Raw genomic sequence first — 26,295 nt, forward strand, 5'->3', positions numbered from 1 at the left:
ACCTCCAGAACGAATTAAGTTCTTAACCCGAGGTACCACTGTACCGTAATCTATCTGAGAGGGGGAGGAAAATGAGCACCTGGGATCCTGTTGTATAAGTGCTAATGCAGGGACCTTTGACACACTTCCAGCATTGGTCTGGCCAAACATGTTGTGCTCCCGCTCTGTTTAAGCAATATGGTTGCTTTTCTGTCACTCTCATCGGAAGGCCAAGGTCTCTGTGGGGCCTTCATCAAAAGCAGCAGCAAATAAATAAATAATGCACTCAGGTTCCAGCAGGTTTCAGAAGACGCAGACCTGGCACAATGTCAGGTTTGATCCGACACGGCTACTCTATTGCATGCACGAAACATGCCATGACTACTGGGTGTCATCAGTGCCGGATTTACGTATGAGCTAAACAAGCTATAGCTAAGGGCCCCACTCTCTTGGGGGCCCCCCAAAAAAATTAAAGGAAAAAAACCTGGATGTACATTTCCAAAATATAAGATAAAAAAAAATTTGTTATGTGCAAATGGCTTTAGATACCGATTAGGTCCATAAATTACCATACAGCCTATATTCAACACAAAAAACAGCGACAATTTGTTGTTGACAAAGGATAGCTGGACATATAAAGGGCCCCATTACCTTCAGTAGTTTAGGGCCTCATCAAACCTAAATCCACCCCTGGGTATGTAGGCTTTAGCAGCACCCAGATTAGCAATGTGCAACTCAAAGTCTGTTCCAGCTTTCATGTTCTGTGTGTCTGTTCCAGATTTCAAGCTCTGGTTTCTTTAGGGACGTTTTTAATATTTGATGTTTTATCGTGTTTGTAATATTATTGTGTTGGGAGCTGCCCATAGTGGCTGGGGAAACCCAGACAGATGGGCAGGATATAAATGATGATGATGACGATGATGATGATGATGATGATGATGATGTAGCAAATAATCTGTAGGAAAATGAGAAACTGAAGCGGACAAATTTGCTTCTGTAGAATGAGAAAAACTCCTGATGGATCTAGGGTCAGCCTTAGCATTAGGGCAGAGAGAGACTATTGCCTTAGAAGGCTGATGCTGGAGTGATGGGGAGTTTCAGCAAGTGTGTGTGCGCACACACACACACACACACACACACACACACCACTCCTCCTGGAAACCATGGAAAAGAGGGGCAAATCTGTCCATTTCAGTTTCTCATTTCATCCCTTCTTAAATTCAGTTCTCCACATTTCCACATCAGTTGGTCATAAATTCAGGGGCATTTTAGTGTGAATGTCTCTCCTAATATGTACATTTTTATGCAATTTTGCCCAATACATCTCTGCCAACTAATTTCCCCTAATATAACACATTTTTGTATGTCATTTTCTCCAATGTATGCCTTTCTACACACTCTTTACCCTAGTAATATGTGTTTTTGTAAACATTGCTTGACTGGAAAATTGCATTGCAAAATTCAGAGAATTGCACATTTTGATGGATGTCTGTGCTTTGGTTGGTATGTTGCAACACAAAGTGTGAATTAGGTAAACTTGCCTTTCAATGCAAACTAAATGGAATTTTCCCCTCATCCCTGTCAGCATTCCCCTCAGTAGGAGATTAGGGCTGTATGTGCCACTAGTTATGCAAACCAGGAAGCTAGGCTGCTGCCCTCAAATTGCCAGTGTTGAAAGTAGTGGTCATTGAATTACAGATCAGTCGATTATCAGTCGATTTCTTGTCTAGATAAGTCTTGCATGCTTCATTTAAGTTTTATTCATCAGTTCGTCCCATCCCAATGTGTGATAAAAGCACTTTAAAAACTACACAAACATTTGCATTACAGTGGTGCCTCGCAAGATGAAATTAATCCGTTCCGTGAGGCTCTTCGTATAGTGGTTTTTTCGTCTTGCGAAGCAAGCCCATTGACAGCTTAGCGGATTAGCGCTATTAGCGGTTTAGCGGCTTTTAGCGGATCAGCTGATAAGCGGCTTATCAGCGGATCAGCTGATAAGCGGTTTAGCGGCTTAGGAAAAGGGGGGGAGGGAAAAAACCCCGCAGGAACTTGCAAGACATTTTCGTCTTGCGAAGCAAGCCCATAGGGAAATTCGTTTTGCGAAGCGCCTCCAAAACGGAAAACCCTTTCGTCTAGCGGGTTTTCTGTCTTGCAAGGCGTTCGTCTTGCAGGGCACCACTGTATATTTGAAACAGTTTCCCTCCCACAAAATGTGCATTTTGTACATGCTTTGTGCATTTTATGCATGTTTTGGCTTAGCATATCTATCTGATGTTGGGAAAGATTGAGGGCACAAGAAGAAGGGGACGACAGAGGACAAGATGGTTAGACAGCGTTCTCGAAGCTACAAACGTGAGTCTGACCAAACTGTGGGAGGCAGTGGAAGATAGGAGTGCCTGGCGTGCTCTGGTCCATGGGGTCACGAAGAGTCGGACTAAACGACTAAACAACAACAACAACATCTATCTTATATGCATTTTGTTATGTTTTTGCACAGAGAACCAGATCATAGTATTTAGTGTGCTATTGAAAACCAAATGATACCTATGTTCCGTTTCCAGGATGTGCAAATTACATTGGCTCGATTAAAAAAATGCAGACTGAGCAAACTTTTCAAGGATCTTTATTAGGAATAAGTTGTTGTCAAAGCATTAAATCCTATAAATGAGATGGGGGCAAAGGGAGTGACCCAGCTAACCTCTATTAGAACAAGGCTGTCCTCACACCATTCTCTTCCATTTTTCTGCCACTCAAGGAGTCAGTATCTATATATACTTAGTGTGTGAAGAGGCTATCCAAAATTCACAGGCCAGTCTCACTGGCCATCCTACCTAGGGAATGTGTCGTTGGCATTGTTCCAGATCCCCATTCTTCTTGAAGAAACCCAAGTATTCTGGAGATACCAAATGCCTGAAGAGGGTTTACAGTTTTATTCAATTCATATCACAGTAATTTCTTCCTTCATTCAGGTTTGTTGCGATGATAAGCTATGCTACCATATGTTTTGTACATGACTGCAGATCCCTCAGAGTTTGGCCTAGCTAAACTGTTCCTGAGGCATGGTTTTTGCCATCTCCGGCCTCATTCTTCACATCTTTCTCCTGAACAGGTGGTATACAACCTTCTTCAGATTTCCCTGCAAAAGGAAAAATAAACAATGGTTGGGGGAAATAACTGATCAACAGAAGATCAAACTCCTCGTGCAGGAGATCTGATTAGTCTCCCGGTTTTTGTTTTCCATCAAAAGCAGGCCAGAATCCTTCCCCCCTGCATTCTTATGGTACTCCTCATGCTCCATTGAAGATGGGGTCCTAAGCTGCTTCCCAGGAAGTTCTCTGAGGCATCCAAGGGGAGCAAGTATTCCCTTCCCCAGCTCACATTATTAAAAATGCTTTATTGCAGTGGCTCCTGCAGTGAAGATAGCAAGGCTCCAGCCATCATGTCTCCTGTACCAGAATGCTGCGGGAACTAAAAATGAATTTTTAAAAATGAAAAAGGAGGATGGGGAACACATGGTCCTACAGATGTTGTTGGCCTGTAATGCTCAACCTTGACCATTGTGGATGAACAGATCTGCCCATTTTGGTTCTCCCCGGTTCTCATTTCTCTGCTCTTATAATTCAGTTCTCCACATTTCTCCAGCAATTGGCAATTTAAAAAAACAAAACTCATGAAATGTTGTGTTGCAGATAACGTAACTGTCAGGGAACTGCCATCGGTTCAGAGGCGAGAAACAGAAGGGCAGTTGTATTACAGGGAGCCTCCAAAAATCTTGCAAAGCAATTCCTCTTCTGGGGAGGAGTAAAGCCCCACCTCCAGTGGGGAAGAGGTGCAAGGACCAGAGGATGCTGGTGTGAGCCTTAAGCCGGACAGGAGGGGAACACGCCCTTGCCATTGCCCATCCTGCGCAGTAGCCTAAAACGCAAAGAGGGGAGGAGAAGGTTGGTGGTAACAAAACTCTTATGTTGGGGGAGGTCCAAAGAAAGACCACTCCCGGATTCTGCTAGCGATTGAGCCAGACATGAGCTTTCGGGCTCTTCACTGTAAATAGTTTACACCAAAGTAAAGCCTGTAAAACACAGGTTGGTGCCCTGCCTGGTTACTTTCGAGTAACCGCAACAGCCACCTGACAGTAACTATTCATGTGGTGGCTCTTATTTTAATGTTTGATAAAGCCTGAAGCCTGAGTCAGTAAGGGAGTGGGGAAGAGAGGAGGGACCCCGGAGCACTGAGGGGACAAGATAGCTGTGGGGAGTTTGTGGAAGACCTCTGATAAGTGAAAAATACCCCCTTTTAATAAAACCCCTTCTTCATATTTTCATCTAGCAACTCCCAATCCAGAGCTGGGTATCGCCATATCCCCCCTTTCCGAAGAGAGCCCTCAGCTCACTTGCTTCTATTTCATTTGCTAGATGAGTTGCCAGGAAAGCACATCGTGCACCAGGTGGCATCCATTTGTGCTGGGCTGCCTCTGTGGTAATGTGGAAGACGTTCTGCTCTGTAGCATTGTAGACAGGCCACTGTTCCTCATTCGGCGCAGACCCAGTGGGATTCCTGTAGACGCAATAAAGAAATCAGAGCTTTATTACAGCCTCAGACTGATTTCAGGGTGAGGATCCAATGCTTGAAGTAGATAGAGCTGACATGAAAGCCAGAAGCAAGTAGTCACCCCTAGAACATTTTCAGTTCGGAAAACCACAGATCAGTTACCAAATGGGAACATTTATATTTGTATACGCTGAAATGTATGTGCACATGATCTAGGTTCCACCATTTAATTATTTTTATTTAATTTATTGGATTGTCAGACATTGAATCAGTTTGGAGGAACAGAATAGATATCTTAAAATGATAACATTTGGAAGTTTACAAAAAGTAATCCAAAAAATTTAAAAAAAAGTATAAATAAAAACAGCCGCTGAAAATATTGTTGTGAGTCTGGGGGAGGGTAGCCTGCATGATCCCAGCATTCCTTGTAATTCTTGGGATCCAAAACCTTCTGGGTGTTATTGCTGTCTTCCTCTCCATCATAGGAGCAGGTTGTATATCTATGTGTGTGTAAATAAAACATATATCCTAAAGACACAGCAGTCATCATCCCAAGGAAACCAAACCGAGGTGAAACGCCTGGAACCCTGAAATCTAGCTCCACTCAGATATTGGAATGGTGTGCAACAAGATAATTACTTCATTTATTTTTAAAAACATAATAAAAGGCATGTTGGTATATATGGGCTGGCATACTTAGTTCTTGGCACAGAAAGGTTAATACCTTACCCGCTTCTGGCAAACTCCGCCCAGTATCGCATCACTCGCCGGCTCAATTCCACCTCCGCCTGCGATGGGTCTTTCCGCAATGATGCTGCCAAGTTTCCAAACAAGTAGGGGATCTCTGCTCCGTGGGGGGTCCCTATCCACTCTGGCCAAGGAAAGCCGGAACTGCGGTGGCTGAAGGAATAAACATAAGCTGGGCTCCCAAGCTCCCTGGCCTTTGCAGCAAACTCCATCACTGGGCATAAAAAGGGATAATCTCCCAAATACTGAATCAAAGCCAAACGGTACCGCTCTGGCCCTTGAAAGTATTCAACATATTTGAGGGCTATAGCCCTGGCCACCTCTTCTGTTTTCAGAGTTTCCAGCACCCCTTCAAGGAGCTGTTCCCAGGTCAGGATCCCATCATTTACTTCAGCACTAGGAAGCATAAGGTATGCCAGGAATGAGTCTTCATTAGCCATGACACCAGTAAGAATGGGTTTGCCTTGAAAGCCTCTCTCCAGGAGCTTTCGGGGCTCATCGGTGAGAAATTCCCCATCCGTTGTTATTGATCTGATACCACAGAGTTCAGAAAGTGCATGGCTCTCAATTTCCTTCCCCTGTAGGCAGCTGACCATCGCACTGTGGATAGTTTTAGGACACCCCATGAGCTGACTCACCATCGCTGATTCTCTTTCGGCATCTTCAGGACTCCTCCAAATCCGGCGGGCAGTGGGAACTCCACTATGAAGCACACCACGGGCAACAAGGGGTTGGCTTGCCGGTGAAAGCAGGTGCAAACCAACTGAGACTGCTCCGGAACCGAGGCCAAGGAGAGTCAACCGAGATGGATCCCCGCCAAAGACAGCTGCATTCTCACTCACCCACTTCAGAGCCAGATGTTGGTCCCACAATGCAACATTTCCTGGGGCAGCTGGAGGCAGGTACAGGTAACCTAACATTCCTCCACGGTAATTCATGGAGGCGACAATGACATTCTCCGTAGCAGCTAATAAGCCCCCATTCAAGACATCTGCTGAGGCTGAGTTCATGCTAAAACCACCACCATAGATCCATAGGAGGATGGGCACTGGTGTTACTGGCTGTGGATGGGGCACCCAGATGTTGAGGAAGAGGCAGTCCTCTGAGAGTGGTGTGTTTGGAGTCCATATGGGTCGATCAGGGAAGGAATCGTTATTAAACTGAAGGCAAGAGTTGCCAAAGGTGGTGGCCTCCAAGACCTGGCTCCACGGCTGATGTGGAGCTGGCTTCTGGAAACGCAGTTTGCCTATGGGGGGCTCAGCATAGGGGATGCCCAGGTAGGCGGTCACAGAGCCAGGGCCAGCCGGGAGTCTTTTGCCTCTAATAGGACCGCTGCTGGTGACCACCACAGTATCATCTTCAGATGCAGAGCTGGAAGCCAGGAGGAAGAAGAGGAGGCACAAGGAGGAGGGTGAAGTCCAGAAACGAGGCATAGTAGCTGTAGCTGAATGAATCAGAAATAGGAGTGGCATGGGAAACACAACATAAATATTCTATTTTTCTTCTTGGGGTGCCTACTCTAAGATAACCATGTAAAACAAGATTGGGAACCTGTGGCCCTCCAGGTGTTGTTGGACTTCTCACCAGCTTCAGCTAACATAACCTACAGGCATGTGAGGAATACAACTGGGCACTGAAGAAGGAATGCAGGGACCAAGACCAGTTCTTTTTTTCTAGAAAAAAATGTTCAGGAGTACTCAAATTCCACACTGCTTCACACATTAAACACTCGCTTCCGTCTGAGACTCAGGAAATACCATGACAGGAAATGAGGCCGCCATTGCGGGTAGCAACAGAACTGACAATTCACTGTGCTAGTGAAGAAACTAATTTAAAGAAAAATAAATAGTTTCTTCTCCCATTAGATTAACAAAATGTTTAGCGGTATCCCTCCCCCCAGAAAAAAAAACACTGACCAAGGCATTGGTACAAATTTTCAATAGGAAACAATCATTCCTAAACTTTGTTTATTCAAGAACTGTCAGCCTTACAGCACATTTGCACATGGCCTGCAGGGATATAGTTACAAAATTCAGGGAGCAGCCATGCGAGTTGTAAAGGGCAGAGGAATACAGTGGTACCTCGGGTTACAGACGCTTTAGGTTACAGACTCCGCTAACCCAGAAATAGTACCTCGGGTTAAGAACTTTGCTTCAGGATAACAGAAAGCGTGCTCCGGTGGCGCAGCGGCAGCAGGAGGCCCCATTAGCCACAGTAGTGCTTCAGGTTAAGCACAGTTTCAGGTTAAGAATGGACCTCCAGAACGAATTAAGTACTTAACCCGAGGTACCACTATATATGGAACAGGGAGACAGTTCCATAGAATCATAGAGCTAGAAGGGATCCTGAGGTGGACGGACGAGAAGGCTCTCGGGTTCCCTTCGAACTCTACAATGCTATGATTGTAGATCTAACCACCCTGAGGGCTGACATTCTTCTTCCAGTAAATGTTACATCACTGCCTCACCTGCTGATGTTTTAAGATTATTTCAGATAGCCATCAGATAGCTGTCCCTCTTTAGTCATCTTGCCTGGAGACTAGGTTCATTCAAAAAAAATTTCCATTCAGGCAGGCATCATTGTATGTGTAAATTCGCAAAACCTTCAGGCTCTTTTTGCAAAATAATAACTGACTAAGATGTGTTACAGTCAGGAGTGACAGGAAGGCCAAGCTTCCAGATGTTGGCACAGGCAAACCAAGGGATTTGATTTGCATGCAGTATGGCATGCTGCTATTTTATTTAGAAGACAGAAATGTATGCAATATCCCCCATCTTTGGTTGCCCCCAAAATATGGAAATCTGAAATGATGATGATGATGATGGGGGTGGGGATAATTTTCTCTGATTCTCCCAGAATTAGGTTAACCATAGTGACAAGTCCCTAGGGTCTATGAAGTCCCCAAGGATCACATTCAGCAATCACCACACCTGAGGTTCACCACACCTTTTCCATATTTTGTAGAAAATGGGGTTTTCATATGGGCAGTGAATATCGGCCAACTGACCATATGTTCAGTATGGCCTTAGCAATGGGTCCCATTTGATGAAACTGTTTATTTTTTATCGATTTCTATTTTGCCCTAAAAGGCTCTCCAGGTTCTTTTAAATGTGGGAAAGATATCACACTTCACCATCACAATGCTGCAATACAATATCACACATTTATATTTAAAAACAAAACAAAACAAACCTTTCTCCTCAATGCCATCATTAACCATAACGTATGAAACCGGAAACAAATATCTTAATATGGGTGCGAGAGTTTTAATCTGTTTTTAGTTCACTGATAACTTTTTTTTTAATAATATTTTTTGTTGTTAATTCTTCTTACTGATACTGTTATTGTTTTATCTTTTTGTAAAACACTTTGAGTGTCTTTTAACAGTCAAATAGCATATACATTATCTGCAAAAAATAAAAAATAGGACATAGAACAACAGCTTTTATAGGACCGTAAACACCCTTTAAGGTAGCAAGGGACTCCTTCCAGCTTTTTCTGATGTTTTGATGGTTTCTAGTCCCTGTAGCATCCTTAGCACATATAGTTATTCATTACTGTACTATTCATACCTATTTCATTTATTTAACAGAATTTTTGGTACCTCTAAATTATGAATGCAACAGGTAATCGGATATATCACATCTCTCAATCATGCACATCTATCCTAACAGCTACACCTTAAATGGAGAAATTGAAAAGAGTCTCCTTCTTCCTCAAATCTGCTGGGGCATCCACACCCAGTTACTCAAAGCATCATCAAACTTTACTTCAGCCATTCTATGGGTGAAGTTTCTCCAGAATTGCTGCTGTACAGTTGGGCAGAAGGGGCTATCATTCAAAACACCCAAGACAAACCCAACCAAAAGAAGGTAAAAAAACAACAACATGGACACTGCTAGAACTCAAGATTCTGATTTACATTCCTATGGCAGGTCTTCTACCTGTTCTCCAAAGAACATTCCCCCTTTCTCATTCATTTTTAGAGGCACTCTGATTTGTGGTCTAGAGTTGCTGTGCCTCCAATTTTTGGTAATTTTCTGAGTTATCCCCCACGGCCAACTCACATCACATTTCTGTTCCTTACAGACTCACCCTGATGGGGTTCTCCTGCTCCTCAGTATCCCCTGCAGCTCACTCTGAAGAGGAAAGTTAGGTACTGCTGAGGATCCAGACTCTCGTATGAAAAACACCTGGTCAGGGAGCATCTGCACATCTGTACGTATGCAAAAGTCAATGACCGACTGGCTTTGCTCACCCAGTGGGAGGAGGCTTCACCTTGGCAGCATCAGAATGTAGGCCGGGGGTCAGACCTTGCTTTTACATAAATTGGGAGAAGGTGCAGGGGGAAAGACAAAGGGCTGCCTCCAAAAGAAGTCATACTCAGAGGAGATCAACCACAATTAAAGGACATGACTATGACAGGACCATTGATTTCCAGGTGTCTACTCTGAGTAGAACTTAAAAGGATTCAGCCCAAGGTTATTGCAGTCCTCCTATCCTTTGGCCACAGAGTAATACCAATGTCCACAAATACAACCAATGAGTAGCCTGGCTCTCAGAACAAAATGCAGTCCTTAAGTGAATAATTGTGTAACTCTTCTGTCAGCACCCAATCCATGGACTGGCTGGACACAGAGAAGTGGTAGAAGGCACCAGGTAGGTAACCCCAAGGGAAGAAGGATCAAAGCCCAGGGATTGGTGGTGGGATGACAATGAGTGGTCAGATGGAGAAGAAGGAGCAGACTGGGAGGAGGAGGAGGTGTTGGAATCTAAAGAGGTAACAAGGTTCATTGAGCAGGAAGAATCTGTGGCTGAGGGAAGCCCAGAATCAGAGGCAGAAGCAGAAGCTGGAGAGGAGGGGGGGGGCAATGTTAGGGTGTGAAACCTAAGACGCTGGCAAGTTAGCAATGTCATGTGACTTTAAGTAGTCAAGCTCGTTAAGTTGTTAAGTTGCTCGTTAAGTTGTTAAGTATATAAAGAGTGTTTGTTTTCTCTGCCTGTGGGGCGTGAAGCAAAATGTCTGAAAGCTCCGGAGGTGTTTCTGTTATCTTTCTGCAATAAACCTGTCTTTGGAAAGACAGGCTTCCCTGTGTCGTTATTTCCTTGCTGCTGAGACTCTGAAGCATGTACTGCAACAAGAATCTCTGCACTGGACTTAATTAATGCTCTGCAAAGAGAACTGTTGCTGGTTGCGCAGCGGAAGCGTTTACTGGACCAGTACACAGACTCTCTTAGGCAATAGGTAGAGAAGAGTCAGACTGGTGAAGAAGCCAGGGTGTCTTCCACTCCTGCTGCGACCAGCTCTCCCGCCCTCTGTTCTCCTAGAACCAGAAGAGTTATGAAGAGGGATGAGCAAAGACAAACACAATGACAGAGTCTCAGATTGCTTAGGAAGGATTTGGGGGAGGAGGAAACATAAGCATCTATGGCAGCCTTTCTCATCCTGTGGGTCCCCAGATGTTGAACTACAAATCCCATTACCCCTAGCTAGCAAGGCCAGAGCTGAGGGATGATGGGAGCTGTAGTCCAACAACATCTGGGTACCCACAGGTTGAGAACCGCTGATGGGAAGGTGATTACTGTGATTACTGAATTCAGTGATTACTGAATTAGGGATGAATATATCAGTGGCTTTCTTCTCCAGTCTTGCATGTTTCACTTAAGTTTTGTTCATCACTTCAACCCACCCTAAAGTGTAAAAAAAAATCACTTTAAAAACAACACAGCATTTGATTTACTTTTGAAAGTGTTTCCCTCCCACGAAATGTGCATTTTGTACATGTTTTGGTGTTCTGTACATATTTAGACTTAACGTATCCGTTTTATATGCATTTTGTTATGTTTTTGAGCTGAGATCTGGACTGCAGTATTTAGTGTACTGTGAAAATTAAATGATACCTGTGTTCTGATCTGCATATCATTTCCAATAGCATTGGCTCAATTTAAAAATGCAGATGGAAAAGAAGTTTCAAGCATCCCTATTATGAATATGTTGTTGTGGAAGCATTAAAATCCTATAAATGGGATGGAGGCAATTGGGTTGATCCAGCTAACCTCTAATAGAATAAGGCTGTCCTCACACCATTCCCTTCAGTTTTTCTGCCAATCAAGCAGTCAATATCCATATATACAAAGTGTGCCAGATTCCCATTGTTCCAGGTCCCCATTTTTCTTGAAGAAACATAAGTATTCTGGAGATACCAAATGCCTAAAGAGGGTTTACATTTTTATTCAATTCCTATCACAGTAATTTCTTCCTTCATTCAGGTTTGTTGAGCTGCTATGTTTTGTACATGGCTCCAGGTCCAACAAACTGTGGGCCTAGCTAAACTGTTCATGAGGCATGGTTTTCGCTGTCTCCGGCCTCATTCTTCACATCTTTCTCCTGAATGGGTGAAACACAGCCTTCTTCGGATTTCCCTGCAAATGGAAAAAAGAGGGGGTAGGAGGAAAGAACTGATCAACAGAAGATCACTCCTCATGCAGGAGATCTGATTAGTTTCCTGTTTAAAATCAAAAACAGGCCAAGATCCTCCCATTCTGAATTGTTATGGTACCCTTTGTGCCCCATTGAAGATAGGGTCCTAAGCTCTTTCAAGGGCAAAGTACTCTGAGGGGGCTGAGGGGAGCAAGTATTTCCTTCCTCCGCTCACTTTTTAAAGAAAATGTCTCATCATTGTGAATCCTACACTGATGACAGCAAAGCTTTTTGATCCGCAGGCTCCAGCCATCATGTCTCCTGTACCAGAATGCTGCGGGGACTGAAAATGAATTTTAAAAAATGAAAAAGGAGGATGGGGAACACATGGCCCTCCAGATGTTGTTTGCTTGTAATGCTCATCCTTGACCACTAACCACCATGGATGAACAGATCTGCCAATTTTGGTTCTCCCAGGTTCTCATTTCTCTGTTCTTAATTTCAGTTCTCTGCATTTTTTGCACAACTGGCGATATATATATATATATATATATATATATATATATATATATATATTCATGAAAATTTGTGTAGCAGATAATATGATGTGGTTCAGTTGGTAGCTTAATATTCTCGCTGTATTTTTAATGTTTCATAAACCCAGAGGTTAAGCCAGTGATGGCGTCGGGAGAGGAGCAGGAACCTTGGAGCCCTGAAGGAACAATACTGCCATATGGAGTTTTTAGAGAACTCACTTGCTTCTAATGCATTTGCTAGATGAGTGGCCAGGAAAGCACATCGTGGACCAGGTGGCATCCATTTGTGCTGGGCTGCCTCTGTGGTGATGTGGAAGATGTTCTGCTCTGTGGCGTTGTAGACGGGCCACTGTTCCTCATTCGGCGCAGACTCAGTGGGATTCCTATAGAGGCAACAAAGAAAACATTACAACTTCAGACTGATTTAAGGGTGAAGCATCCAGTACTTACATGATTGTCAGCATCGAGTTGTCATCCCTAGAATATTTTCAGTCCTGAAATCCCACCAAACAGTTGTCAAACGGAGAGGGGCATTAAACGTATTAAAGGGCATGTCTGTATATATGGGCAGGCATACTTGGTCCTTGGCACAGAAAGGTTAATAACTCACCCGCTTCTGGCAAACTCCGCCCAGTATCTCATCACTCGCCGGCTCAATTCCACCTCCGCCTCCGATGGGTCTTTCCGCAATGATGCTGCCAAGTTTCCAAATAAGTAGGGGATCTCTGCTCCGTGGGGGGTCCCTATCCACTCTGGCCAAGGAAAGCCAGAACTGCGGTGGCTGAAGGAATAAACATAAGCTGGGCTCCCAAGCTCCCTGGCCTTTGCAGCAAACTCCATCACTGGGCATAAAAAGGGATAATCTCCCAAATACTGAATCAAGGCCAAACGGTACCGCTCTGGCCCTTGAAAGTATTCAGCATATTTGAGGGCTATAGCCCTGGCCACCTCTTCTGTTTTCAGAGTTTCCAGCACCCCTTCAAGGAGCTGTTCCCAGGTCAGGATCCCATCATTTACTTCAGCACTAGGAAGCATAAGGTATGCCAGGAATGAGTCTTCATTAGCCATGACACCAGTAAGAATGGGTTTGCCTTGAATGCCTCTCTCCAGGAGCTTTCGGGGCTCATCGGTGAGAAATTCCCCATCCGTTGTTATTGATCTGATACCACAGAGTTCAGAAAGTGCATGGCTCTCAATTTCCTTCCCCTGTAGGCAGCTGACCATCGCACTGTGGTTAGTTTTAGGACACCCCATGAGCTGACTCACCATCGCTGATTCTCTTTCAGCCTTTTCCGGACTCCTCCAGGCCCAGTGGGCAGTGGGAACTCCACTATGAAACACACCACGGGCAACAAGGGGTTGGCTTGCCGGTGAAAGCAGGTGGAAACCTGCTAAAGCTCCTCCTTCACCTAAGCCAAGGAGAGTCAACCGAGCCTGATCCCCGCCAAAGACAGCTGCATTCTCACTCACCCACTTCAGAGCCAGATGTTGGTCCCACAATGCAACATTTCCTGGGGCAGCTGGTGGCAGGTACAGGAAACCCAGGGTCCCCATGCGGAAATTTAAGTTGCACACAATGACATTCTCTGTAGCAGCTAATAAGCCTCCATTTAAGACATCTGCAGAGGCTGAGTTCATGCTAAAACCCCCACCATGGATCCATACAAGGATGGGCACTGGTGTGACTGGCCGTGGGTGGGGCACCCAGATGTTGAGGAAGAGGCAGTCCTCTGAGAGTGGTGTGTTTGGAGTCCATATGGGTCGATCAGGGAAGGAATCGTTATTAAACTGAAGGCAAGAGTTGCCAAAGGTGGTGGCCTCCAAGACCTGGCTCCACGGCTGATGTGGAACCGGCTTCTGGAAACGCAATTTGCCAATGGGGGGCTCAGCATAGGGGATGCCCAGGTAGGCGGTCACAGAGCCAGGGCCAGCCGGGAGTCTTTTGCCTCTAATAGGACCACTGCTGGTGACCACCACAGTATCATCTTCAGAGGCAGAGCTGGAAGCCAGGAGGAAGAGGAGGATGCACAAGGAGGAGGGTGAAGTCCGGAAACAAGGCATAGCGGCTGCAGCTGAAAGAATCAGAAATAGGAGTGGCATGGGGCAGCAGCGTAGGAAGGGGGGCAGGGGGGGCAGGCCACCCCAGGTGCCATTACGGAGGGTGGTGACAAATTATCAAGGAACAATTACTGCCCTACTAGGGCGGTTCATAAAAAACTTTTTTTTAAAAAAATGCCTGCTCCAAAGGTCTTATCTTACTACACTAGGGATTATATAGCTATACAGTGGTACCTTGGGTTACATACGCTTCAGGTTACATACGCTTCAGGTTACAGACTCCGCTAACGCAGAAATAGTACCCCGGGTAAGAACTTTGCTTCAGGATGAGAACAGAAATTGTGCTCCAGCAGCACGGCAGCAGCAGGAGGCCCCATTAGCTAAAGTGGTGCTTCAGGTTAAGAACAGTTTCAGGTTAAGAACGGACCTCCGGAACAAATTAAGTTCTTAACCCAAGGTACCACTGTATATGAAATTTCGTGCATATCAGTTAATATCTTGACCCTCCTCCACAAAAATATCTGTTTACTCAGCCATTTTCGTATGTAGTGAAGGCTGAAATTTCAATTCAGTGGAGCAGGGTCAAGATATTAACTGATATTCATGAAATTTCAGATATAGCTATACAATCCCTAGTAAGATCATATATATATATGAGTAAGATAAGACCTTTGGAGCAGGCTTTTTTTTTTTAAAGGTTTTTTTATGCACCGCCCTACTGCCCTAACCTCTGCTGGGCTTCCCGGGTCCTGGAAAGTCGGCCTATGTGAAGAAAATTAGACTAGGCCGAGTAGATTAGACCTTGCCTTGCCTTCACCCCGCCTCCTGCATGCAGCCGATTGGCCAGCTGGTTTGGGGGCGGGGCGAAGGCAAGGCAAGGCCGAATCTACTCGGCCTAGTCTAATTTTCTTCACATAGGCCGACTTTCTGGGCTGCTGGGAAAGCCTGCCAAGGCCGCTGCCTGTCCTGCGCACCCCCTTCAGGCCCCTATCCCCCTTGGAAAAGCCTCTGCTTCCCCCAAAAGCGGAGCGCATGGGACAGTGACAGTGCCACCGCCCAGTTTTGCTGATGCGTGGCACCAGGAGGAGGAGCTCAATGCTGCCCTGAGCATCAGCAGGGCAGCCTCCCCTTTGCCCCCAATCTTCCCTGCATGAAGCTAGGACCTCCCAAAAGCAGTTGTGTAATTAAAGGAAGATGAGAAAAATCAGCAAAGCAATTCTGTGGCTAACTGACCAATTCCTTTAAGTAGGGTCTGTTAATGAAGTTCACACTTTTGACAAGCTGTCTGATGCTTTTGCAGAAAAATATTCCTAGACACAAGACTTTTATTTTTTATTTTTTAAGCCCTTTCGGTCTCCCATCTTGAGGCTAAGAACAGCAAACTGTACATTCCCATCCCTCTCCCCAAGGCTGGGTTGTTTACTTCTGTATTCTTGTGTATCTGTGTCTCCCTTGTATCTATTAGGGACTATTCTCTCACCTTTCCTTTGATATCTATGCTACTGATTACGGGGGTACCTTGGGTTAAGTACATAATTCGTTCCGGAGGTCCGTTCTTAACCTGAAACTGTTCTTAACCTGAAGCACCACTTTAGCTAATGGGGCCTCCCGCTGCCGCCGCGCCGCCGGAACACAATTTCTGTTCTCATCCTGAAGCAAAGTTCTTAACCTGAAGCACTATTTCTGGGTTAGCGGAGTCTGTAACCTGAAGCGTATTGTGGTGGGATAATGAGCTGCTTGTGCGTTAAAGCTTGATCCCTCAGAGCTCACTCAGTGTAGTGAAGCCCTGCCTTGAGCGGAGCCCTTCGGGGTGGCTCCGTCAGTCGCTGGTAGAATCTGACAGTGGGCGTTTGCGGAAACGTTTCCAACATAAAAGCTGTTTCACGGACATGCGCCTCCTGGATTCCCTGCGTGACAGTTTCCGGCGAGGGGTGGGGGTCCTTAAAGGGTGTCCTGATACCTCCTCACTGTTCTCACTGGAAGTATCCCAGAGCCTCCTGAAGCCTTCTCACCACCTGTCCTTCCGATGGCAGTTCCCTGACATCCACCTCCCCCCCAGGGCCCCCTTCACCCCCTCCCGCCTCTTCTCTTACTGGCGGCGAGGACGGAAATCCCTGGAAGGAACTCCCCTCATCCTCCGAGGATTCAAACACTTCTAACCACGGCCTTCCGTCTCTTTCCCCATCTTCCTCTCCTTCGTCGGAATCTGTTTCCACCTCCACCCCTGACTCTGGGAACCCTTCAAACTCCCCTTCCTCATCTGTAGTACCGAAGTGTTCCCTCCTAAATCTTGCCACTGGTTGTGGTTTTCTTGGGAAACGCCGATGAAACGTTTCTATTAAAATCTCGTCTTTGACTTCCTCTGCCGGTACCCATGTGTTTTCTGACTCTTCCTCCCCCTCCCATTCTACCAAGTATTCCACCTGATTTCCCTTCCACCTGGAATCAATGATCCCTGCCACATCCATGTTGCGTTCTCTCTCTTCTATGACGGGTGTCCGGGTGACCTCCCTCTCATGTTCCCCCCACTCACGTCCCTCTCTGTACAGCGACAGTAATGACCTGTGAAACACTGGGTGCAATTTCATGTGACTGGGCAATCGGAGTTTGAATGCTACTGGGTTGACCTGCTGTATGACCTCAAAGGGTCCCAACCGTTTGGGTCTCAATTTCTTACACCCTCCCTTGAACGGCAGTCCTTGGGTGGATAGCCACACCCGGTTACCCACCCTTATGGTTTCGCCTTCCCTCCTATTTCTGTCTGCTTGCTTCTTATATTCTTCTTTGGCTTTCTCTAAGTTGAGTTGGAGCTGACGGTGGATCGCTTCCATCTCTTCAACAAAATTTTCCGCTGCAGGTACACTCCACCTCCCCCCTCCTTCTCCTGGAAACGCCCGAGGATGACACCCATAATTGGCTAGAAAGGGACTCATCCCTGTGGACACGTTCTCCGCGTTGTTGTAGGCAAATTCTGCCAGAGGTAACCTGTCTACCCAATCAGTTTCTCTGTCCTTTACATAACACCTCAGATATTGTTGCAAAACCCCGTTTGCCCTTTCTGCTTGCCCATTTGTTTCTGGGTGCCTGGCGGTGGAAAAACTTACCTCCACATGCAACATGCTCATTAGTTTCCTCCAGAACCTGGAAGTAAATTGTTTTCCTCTGTCGCTCAAAACCCTCAAGGGGGCGCCATGCAACCTAAAAATGTGCTTCACAAACAACCTTGCGGTTTCTTCCGCTGTCACTGCATGTGAACAAGCTATAAAGTGGCACATCTTAGTTAGTAGATCTACCACCACCATGACCGCGGTTTTCCCTTTGGATCTCGGTAGATCGGTCATGAAGTCTATGGATACCATCTCCCATGGCCTTTCTGGGGTGGGTAAGGGTTCTAATAACCCTGCTGGCGCCAACCTCTCTCCCTTTGCTCTTTGGCACCTGTCGCATCCCCTGACATACTCCCGCACGTCTTCCCGCACCTTGGGCCACCAAAACTCCCTGGTAACCAACCACATGGTCTTGTGCTGCCCGAAGTGCCCCGCCGTGGGGCTGTCATGCAACTGTTTGAGCACCCGCCCTCTTAGTTCCCCATCTGGTATGTAGAGTGCCCCTTTGTAATATAGTTTTCCGTTCTTTTCCTCAAAACCCCCTGCGTTCTCACCTGTCTCCCTGAGTTCCCTAAGTTTTTCTTGGGCATATTCATCGTTCTCAATACCCTCTACCAGTTCTCTTTGCCCCACCAATGCCGCCCCACAAACCCAGTGGTCCTCCGAGATGATATGTCTTTCTTCCGCCCCTCCTTCCCCCTCCAAGTACTCAGGTTTTCTGGAGAGAGCGTCCGCCCTGACATTCTCAGCCCCTGGCACGTAGCGAATTTCAAAATTGAACTTGGAGAACTCTTGCGCCCATCTTACTTGTCTCTGGTTCAATACTCGGGCTGTCCTCCAGTATTCTAGATTTTTGTGATCTGTCCGCACTTGAACCTTGTGTTGCGCCCCAATCAACAGGTGTCTCCATCTCTTGAACGCTTCGTGGACGGCGAGTAATTCTCTGTCGTACACTGTATAATTCCTCTCAGATTTGTTCAATTTCCTCGAGAAGAAGGCACACGGTCTCCATTCTGACGTATTCGGTCCTGGCTGCAGGAGCACGGCGCCCACCGCTCTGTCAGACGCGTCGGTTTCCACCCTCATCGGCTGCTGCAGATCCACGTGTAAGAGTTGTTCTTCCGAAGCAAACGCCCTCTTTAAACTTTCGAAAGCTCGCTGCGCTTCTTCCGTCCAGACAAATTTCTTCTTACTGCTGAGACAATCCGTGATGGGGGCTGTTAAGTGGGCGAAGTTCTTGATGAACTTCCGATAGAAGTTTCCGAACCCCAAAAACCTCTGCACATCTTTCTTAGTTTTCGGTGGCCTCCATTCCAGCACCGCTTGCACCTTGCTAGGATCCATGGCCAGCCCCTTGTCCGACAACCGGTACCCTAGGAATTCCACCTCCCTGGTGTGAAACTGACACTTCTCCAGTTTCACCCACAGCTGGTTTTCTTGCAGTTTCCTCAGTACCTCTCGTACATCTCGCACATGCTGCTCTTCATCCTCTGAGTACACCAGTACATCATCCAAGAACGCAGCGCAGTTCTTGTACAGCAATGGTCCTAGTACGTGATTCATGAATGATTGAAATACTGCCGATCCCGCCTGGAGGCCGAAAGGCATAACGCAGTACTCAAATGCTCCCAAGGGGGTGAACATAGTGGTTTTCCACTCATCTCCCTTTCTCATACGTATCAGGTTATACGCCCCCCTCAGGTCCAGCTTGGTAAAAATCTTCCCTTTTCTCACCCGGGTCAGAATGTCATCGATTCTGGGCATAGGGAAAGTCACGGGTTCGGACACTGCGTTTAGGGCCCGGAAGTCCACAATTAATCTCGGTTTGTCCGAATTTTTTTTGTCCACAAAGAACACTGGGCTACCCCCCACCGCTCGTGACTCTCTGATGAACCCACGCTTGAGGTTTTTGTCAATAAACTCCCTTAGCTCCTGCATCTCCCTGTCAGACATTGCATACACCTTGCCCACTGGCAATTGTGCTCCTGGGAGTAAGTTGATTTGGCAGTCAAAGGGTCTGTGCGGGGGTAGTTTATCTGCTTCCCTTTCGCTGAAGACGTCGGCAAAATCTGCATATTCTCGTGGTACCCTACCTTGATCCGTTGCTTCTATCTTTGCTAACGTGGCCTGAGTGCCTACTTGGCCCCCTTTTTCTGTGCAGTGTCCCATACAATGTGCTGACCCAAAGGAAACCACTCTCTGATGCCATCCCACAAGCGGATCATGCAGCGCTAGCCAGCTCATCCCCAAAATGATGGGCGCTCCTCCCAAAGTGGCTATATTAAACGCTATCAGTTCCGTGTGTCTTGCCACCCTCATTGTCATGGGGACAGTCTGCTGGTTTACTTCTCCCCCCAACAGCGCCCTCCCATCAATCGTGGTCACCTGCAGGGGATTTTTTAAAGGGATGGTCTGTATCTGATGTGCGGCTGCAAACTCCTTACTCATAAAGTTGCAGGAGCTGCCTGAGTCTAATAGCGCCTTCACCTTTAGTGGGTGTCCGTTTGCCAGCTCCAGCAATACCTCTATTACAAGAGCTGGTCTTGGGGGTTCTGGCGTGGGCACATTTACTGTTCCTTGGCCTGGCTGCTGTGCCCCGTCGGTGGCAGCCAGGCGTTGGCTTTTACTTGCTCCTTAGCTCCTTCTCCCTCCTCCCCAACAGCTCCCGCCATTCCTTGCCATTCCTTTCTTTGCGGACAAACTCTGGCAAAGTGACCTGGCTGTTGGCAGAGAAAACATTTCTTGGCGCCTTTTCCCTCCTTCTTCCGCCCTTCACTGGGGTTTGAAATTGCGCGCGCGCGCGCTGTTCCGATTTCCATCGGCTCTGCTGGCAGAGAAGGCTGCTCTGGAATCTCTGGAATGCGGAAATCCCTCCAACGCTCCCCTTTCCCTTCCCGCTTCTCCAAGGCTCTGGCCTCCTGGCGTGATCCTATGGCCAGCGCTGATTTAGTCAGATGGTCCATAGACTCCGCCCTGGGCCCCCGGGAAAGTTCGTCTTTCACTGCCGAAGATAGTCCTTCTTCGAACAGCATTTGTATCGGTTCCGCTGACAAATCCCAACCTAATTTATGGATCAACATGGTGAACTCAGTCCAGTACTCACGGACAGATCGGTTCCCTTGTTTACACGCCATTAACTGCCTGCGCGCCACTCCCTGCTCAATCTCGCTGGAAAACATCAGATCCATGGCGCGAAAAAACTTCCTTGTGTCCCTTAGGGCTTCATTATTGGCTGCCATTAGTGGCCTCACCCAATCTTTGGCCCCGCCTTCGAGATGCCCAATCACATAAGCAACCCTCGAATCCTCATCAGGAAAATCATCAAACTGCAGATTGAGGGCATATTGCATCTCTGTCCTGAAGGCTTGATAATTCCTGGGATCACCCCCAAACTTCTGCACCAGTCCAGGCACTTTCCTCGAGAGCTGGGCGGCTTTCCCCTTTTCTGCATCATGAGCCCTCCTCTCCTCAAGCCTCGCCGTTTGCAGAGCTAACTGTACCTCCAACATCCTGTACCTTTCTTCCAGGCTAGGACCGGCTGCAGCTGCTCCCCCATCTCCGGCTCCGGCTGGGTTGCTCATGATGCCTCTCTTTGCACAAGCTGCTTTCAGGGACTGTCAGATTGCTGTGGTGGGATAATGAGCTGCTTGTGCGTTAAAGCTTGATCCCTCAGAGCTCACTCAGTGTAGTGAAGCCCTGCCTTGAGCGGAGCCCTTCGGGGTGGCTCCGTCAGTCGCTGGTAGAATCTGACAGTGGGCGTTTGCGGAAACGTTTCCAACATAAAAGCTGTTTCACGGACATGCGCCTCCTGGATTCCCTGCGTGACAGTTTCCGGCGAGGGGTGGGGGTCCTTAAAGGGTGTCCTGATACCTCCTCACTGTTCTCACTGGAAGTATCCCAGAGCCTCCTGAAGCCTTCTCACCACCTGTCCTTCCGATGGCAGTTCCCTGACACGTATGTAACCTGAGGTACCACTGTACTTCTGCCGTTCTAATTTTAGAGAAAGTATTTAAGTTGAAAAGGATCTGTACTACACATAAAGCCTTTAAAAACCATATTGTCAGGAAAGCACTGTTTAATGTATGGATAAGATATAAGGACTTGCTTGAAAATAAAACTCCAAGGTGGTTGTCACCAATGGAAGCTAAGGCCCCGAAAAAACTCAATATGGAGGCAAACTGGCCGAAATATTGGGAAATTATGGAACAAGAAGGAGACAGATTAAAACTGCAGAGTTTTGACAAACTAAAAAATAAAGTATGAGACTGGCTTCATTACTATCAAATAAGGGAGGTTTTTAATTTGGATAAGAAAATTGGTTTTCAGGTGGAAAAATCAAAATTGGAAATAGAATTGTTAGATCCTAAAACTAAGAATTTGTCAAGAATGTATAACTTGCTGTTGAAATGGAATACACAGGATGAAACGGTCAAATCTGCTATGATTAAATGGGCACAAGATGTTGGACATAACATTATGATGGCTGACTGGGAACAGTTATGGACCACTGGCATGAAGTTTACGGCATGTAATGCCTTAAGAGAGAATATAATGAAAATGATGTTCAGGTGGTACATGACACCAGTCAAGCTTGCAAAAATTTATCATCTGCCCGATAACAAATGTTGGAAATGTAAAGATATTGAAGGTACATTCTTTCACCTTTGGTGGACGTGCCCAAAGATTAAGACCTTTTGGGAGATGATCTATAATGAAATGAAAAAGGTATTTAAATATACCTTCCAGAAGAAACCAGAGGCCTTTCTCTTGGGCATGGTCGGCCAATTGGTGTTAAAGGAGGATAGAACTTTCTTTATGTACGCCACAACAGCAGCAAGAATACTTATCACAAAGCATTGGAAAACACAAGACCTACCCACCCGGGAAGAATGGGAGACGAAGGTGATGGACTATATGGAACTGGCTGAGATGACTGGCAGAATCCGAGACCAAGGAGAAGAGTCGGTGGAAGAAGATTGGAAAAAATTTAAAGTTTATCTTCAGAAATATCGTAAAATTAAGGAATGTTAGAAAGATGTTGGAATAGAATTATGTGGTTTTAGCAGGAAAGATATAAAGGATTAAGTAAAAATAATTTGGTGAAAGAAGAGAATGCAATATCACAATATATTAAGATAAATTATTAAGATAAAAACAAAGCTGGAAAGGATTTGCTGAAGTATCTAACTGAACTAGAATACAAAAACGGGAGGTGTGAGGAGGTCAAGGGAGTAAGTGAATGAAAGCAAGTGATGTAAAGGTTTGATTTGGGTTTTTTTCCAATTGTTTGTATTTTTTCTGTCTTTTCTATTTTTCTTTTCTTCTTTTTTATTTTTTCTCTTTGTAATTTTTAAAATTTGAATAAATATTATTTTTTTAAAAAAGGATCTGTACTATAGAATAACAGTGGTAACAATACATTGAAGACAAGTTAATATTTTGGGGAGGGTGATCCCAGAGCCCTTTTGTCCTCTCTTTTGTCCTCCCCTCCCCCCAATGTCTCACTATCTGAGCTAACTCCCTGCCTGTTACGTGGGGTTCCTCTCTGTGTAAAGTCTTCAAGCTGTGCCTGTGCGCACCTGACAAATCTGCCCCATTGTCAAAATTTATATTTTTCCCCACCTCTAGTCTCCGTTGTTGTATCTTCCTGGCTGAGGAGAAAAACAGAAGGATGGCCATCGGTCAGGGATGGTCTAGTGGAAATTCCTGCATTGCCCCAGGGGTTTGGCTAAATGACCTTCAGGGGTCCCTTCCAACTCTACAATTCTCTGGTGCAGGCTTGTGCAGTTTTAGGTACAAGTTGGATGCAAGGGGTGCATAGGATTGCAGCCCATCATATGCACCGTGGGCTCGGGAATAAGTCCCACTGGTCATGATGAGACTAGATTGCTGCTGTGCAGTCCTGTTTCTTAAATAAATGTTTTCCTTTTCGGATAATACAGAGCATGGTGAAATCACAATAAATAAAACCTCCCCTTCAGTAGTTTCAAGCGCTACTACAGGTTCCACATTATATCTGTACTGCATTGTTTACTGTGACAGCACCTGCACTTTGGAACTCCTCGCCTGTTGCAACAAAGCATGTGCCTCTGCTAGACTCTTTTCAGGCACCTGCTAAAAGCATTCTTCTTTAGGCAAGCATACCTAGATGCTTAGGAAGTTGAAGTAATTTCAATCTTAATATTTTAGCTTTTGTATGTTTTAAAGTAGGATTGTTAATTTTTCTTGATTCTACTGCTTGTGGTTTTTTTGTTTTTTGTTTTGGAAAACCACTTTACAGGTTTTTAAAAATATTTTTTATTAAATAAATAAACAATAAATATAAATAAAATAACACAAGCCATCTCTCGATCATGCACATCTATCCTAACAGCTACACCCTAAATGGAGAAATTGAAGAGAGTCCCCTTCTTGTTCAAATCTGCTGGGGCATCCACACCCAGTTACTCAAAGCATCGCCAAACTGTACTATTGGTGAAGCTTCTCCACAACTACTGCTGTACAGTTGGGCAGAAGGGGTTATCATTCAAATCTCCAAAGACCTCCAAACCTCCCACAAAAAGGGGTATGTGTGGGTAGGTGGGTATATATATATATATATATACTGACACTGCTAGAACTCAAGTTTCTGATTTCCATTCCTATGGCAGATCTTCTACCTATTCTCCCATTCTCATTCATTTTTTAGAAGCACGCTGATTTGTGGTCTAGGGTTGTTGTGGTTCCAATTTTTGGTAATTTTCTGAGTTATCCCCCACGGCCAACTCACATCACATTTCTGTTCCTTACAGACTCACCCTGATGGGTTTCTCCTGCTCCTCAGTATCCCCTGCAACTCACTCTGAAGAGGAAAGTTAAGTACAGCTGAGGATCCAGAGACTCTTATGAAAAACACCTGGGTGTGGTAGCATCTGCCCATCTGTACGTAAGCAAAAGTCAATGACCGACTGGCTTTGCTCACCCAGTGGGAGGAGGCCTCACCTTGGCAGCATCAGAATGTAGGCCGGGGGTCAGAGAGACTTTGCTTTTACATAAATTGGGAGAAGGTGCAGGGGGAAAGACAATGGGCTGCCTCCAAAATAAGTCATAGAGGAGTTCCACCACAATTAAAGGACATGACTATGACAGGACCATTGATTTGCGAGTGCCTACTCTGAGTAGAGGGACGTGGGTGGCGCTCAGAGCCTAGGACTTCCTGATCAGAAGGTCGGCAGTTCGAATCCCCGCAACGGGTTGAGCTCCCGTTGCTTGGTCCCTGCTTCTGCCAACCTAGCAGTTCAAAAGCACGTCAAAGTGCAAGTAGATAAATACCGTATTTTTTTGCTCTATAAGACTCACTTTTTCCCTCCTAAAAAGTAAGGGGAATGCGAATGGAGGCTGCGCAGCCATCACAGAAGCGCAAGAGGGGTTGCTGCTTTCACTGTGCAGCGATGCCTCTTGCTGTTCTGGCTTCTGAGATTCAGAATTTTTTTTTCTTGTTTTCCTCCTCCAAAAACTAGGTGAGTCTTGTGGTCTGGTGCGTCTTATAGAGCGAAAAATACGGTAGGTACCACTCCAGCGGGAAGGTAAACGGCATTTCCGTGCACTGCTCTGGTTCGCCAGAAGCGGCTTAGTCGTGCCGGCCACATGACCCGGAAGCTGTACGCCGGCTCCCTTGGCCAGTAAAGCGAGATGAGTGCCACAACCCCAGAGTCGGCCATGACTGGACCTGATGGTCAGGGGTCCCTTTACCTTTTTTACTCTGAGTAGAACTTAAAAGGATTCAGCCCAGAGTTATTGCCATCCTCCTGTCCTTTGGCAACGGAGTAATACCAATGTCCACAAACACAATCAACGCGTAGCCTGGCTCTCAGAACAAGATACAATGCTTAAGTGAAAACTTGTGTGATTCTTCTGTCAGCACAAAGGGCTTGCCATGGGCCAGGAGTCGGCTTCACCTGCTGAGCAGCAGCCTGAAGGAGCAGAAGGCAGGGTGACTCCACCGGCTGCTGATCAACCTTCTTGCTTGTGAGGAGAACCAGATGGCTCCAGATTTCTTAAGCAGATTTCCAGCATCAGTCAGTTGCTAGAAACAACATTTGTCGTTCCTGGCCATACCTTGCTGCTTTTTGCTTCTTGTGACCCTGGACTCTCAGCTTCCTTGATCCTCCGGTCCGTTTGACTATGTGAACTGAGATACTCCTGACTTTAGGACTAGATTGAACTTTGCGTACGGACTCTGCCTCCAGGCAAATACCCACCCAACCTGAGACTTGACTGGTTGGCTGGCCACTCCTGCCACTGAGCTCTGTCATGGGTGGGCAGCATGGGATACAAGAGGGCTTGGCTCATAAGGGGTTATTCTTCTTATACAGTGGTACCTCGGGTTAAGTACTTAATTCGTTCCGGAGCTCCACACTTAACCTGAAACTGTTCTTAACCTGAAGCACCACTTTAGGTAATGGGGCCTCCTGCTGCTGCCACACCGCCAGAGCACGATTTCTGTTCTCATCCTGAAGCAAAATTCTTAACCCAAGGTACTATTTTTGGGTTAGTGGAGTCTGTAACCTGAAGCGTATGTAACCTGAAGCGTATGTAACCCGAAGTAACACTGTATTGTCTTCTGGATAGGAACCACAATAACCCCTCATTTAAGAAACCTGGAACTCCATTTTGGATTTTTAAGTAGCAGCTTTCGAACAATACGCACCCATTCCTAAGATATCATTGCAGGCAATTATATTTATTCATATATCCTAAAAGCACCACCATCTCCGCTGTCCATCATTCCAAGGAAACTGAATCCTGCATAAGCACCGGGATCCTGTTGTCATGCAACTCTTTCCAACGTGTCAATGTTGTGGCATGCTGGGTTCAAACCTAGTTTTATCCCTACTTTTTTTCCTGCACTTTATGCTTC

At 46.1% G+C, this 26,295-nt stretch overlaps 2 protein-coding genes and 2 long non-coding RNA genes across 4 annotated transcripts in view; 1 reads left to right on the forward strand and 3 right to left on the reverse strand.

Moving 5' to 3' along the window:
- LOC307209147 overlaps window positions 1-2,983 on the forward strand; it is a 109,635-nt gene extending 106,652 nt beyond the window's left edge. Inside the window, exon 4 of the long non-coding RNA XR_013835344.1 lies at window positions 2,860-2,983. This is a non-coding gene — a long non-coding RNA (uncharacterized lncRNA). The remainder of the gene's footprint in view (window positions 1-2,859) is intronic.
- Window positions 2,733-26,295, reverse strand: part of LOC307209153 — a 60,425-nt gene continuing 36,862 nt past the window's right edge. The window contains exon 2 of the long non-coding RNA XR_013835350.1: window positions 2,733-2,872. This is a non-coding gene — a long non-coding RNA (uncharacterized lncRNA). The remainder of the gene's footprint in view (window positions 2,873-26,295) is intronic.
- On the reverse strand, window positions 2,895-6,718 carry LOC307208569 (cholinesterase-like). Its single transcript, XM_079963294.1, has 3 exons — window positions 5,257-6,718; window positions 4,370-4,533; window positions 2,895-3,115 (listed from the first exon to the last, which is right to left on the reverse strand). Exons 1-3 carry the CDS (start codon window positions 6,705-6,707, stop codon window positions 3,021-3,023), a joined length of 1,710 nt encoding a protein of 569 aa, XP_079819420.1. The 5' UTR covers window positions 6,708-6,718; the 3' UTR covers window positions 2,895-3,020.
- Window positions 11,491-24,331, reverse strand: LOC307208574 (cholinesterase-like). The gene is made up of 4 exons (XM_079963315.1): window positions 24,194-24,331; window positions 12,842-14,303; window positions 12,451-12,614; window positions 11,491-11,697 (listed from the first exon to the last, which is right to left on the reverse strand). Exons 2-4 carry the CDS (start codon window positions 14,290-14,292, stop codon window positions 11,612-11,614), a joined length of 1,701 nt encoding a protein of 566 aa, XP_079819441.1. The 5' UTR covers window positions 14,293-14,303; window positions 24,194-24,331; the 3' UTR covers window positions 11,491-11,611.

This window comes from Podarcis cretensis, assembly GCF_951804945.1.
Source record: "Podarcis cretensis genome assembly, chromosome: 2".
Classification (NCBI taxonomy): Eukaryota; Metazoa; Chordata; class Lepidosauria; order Squamata; family Lacertidae; genus Podarcis; species Podarcis cretensis.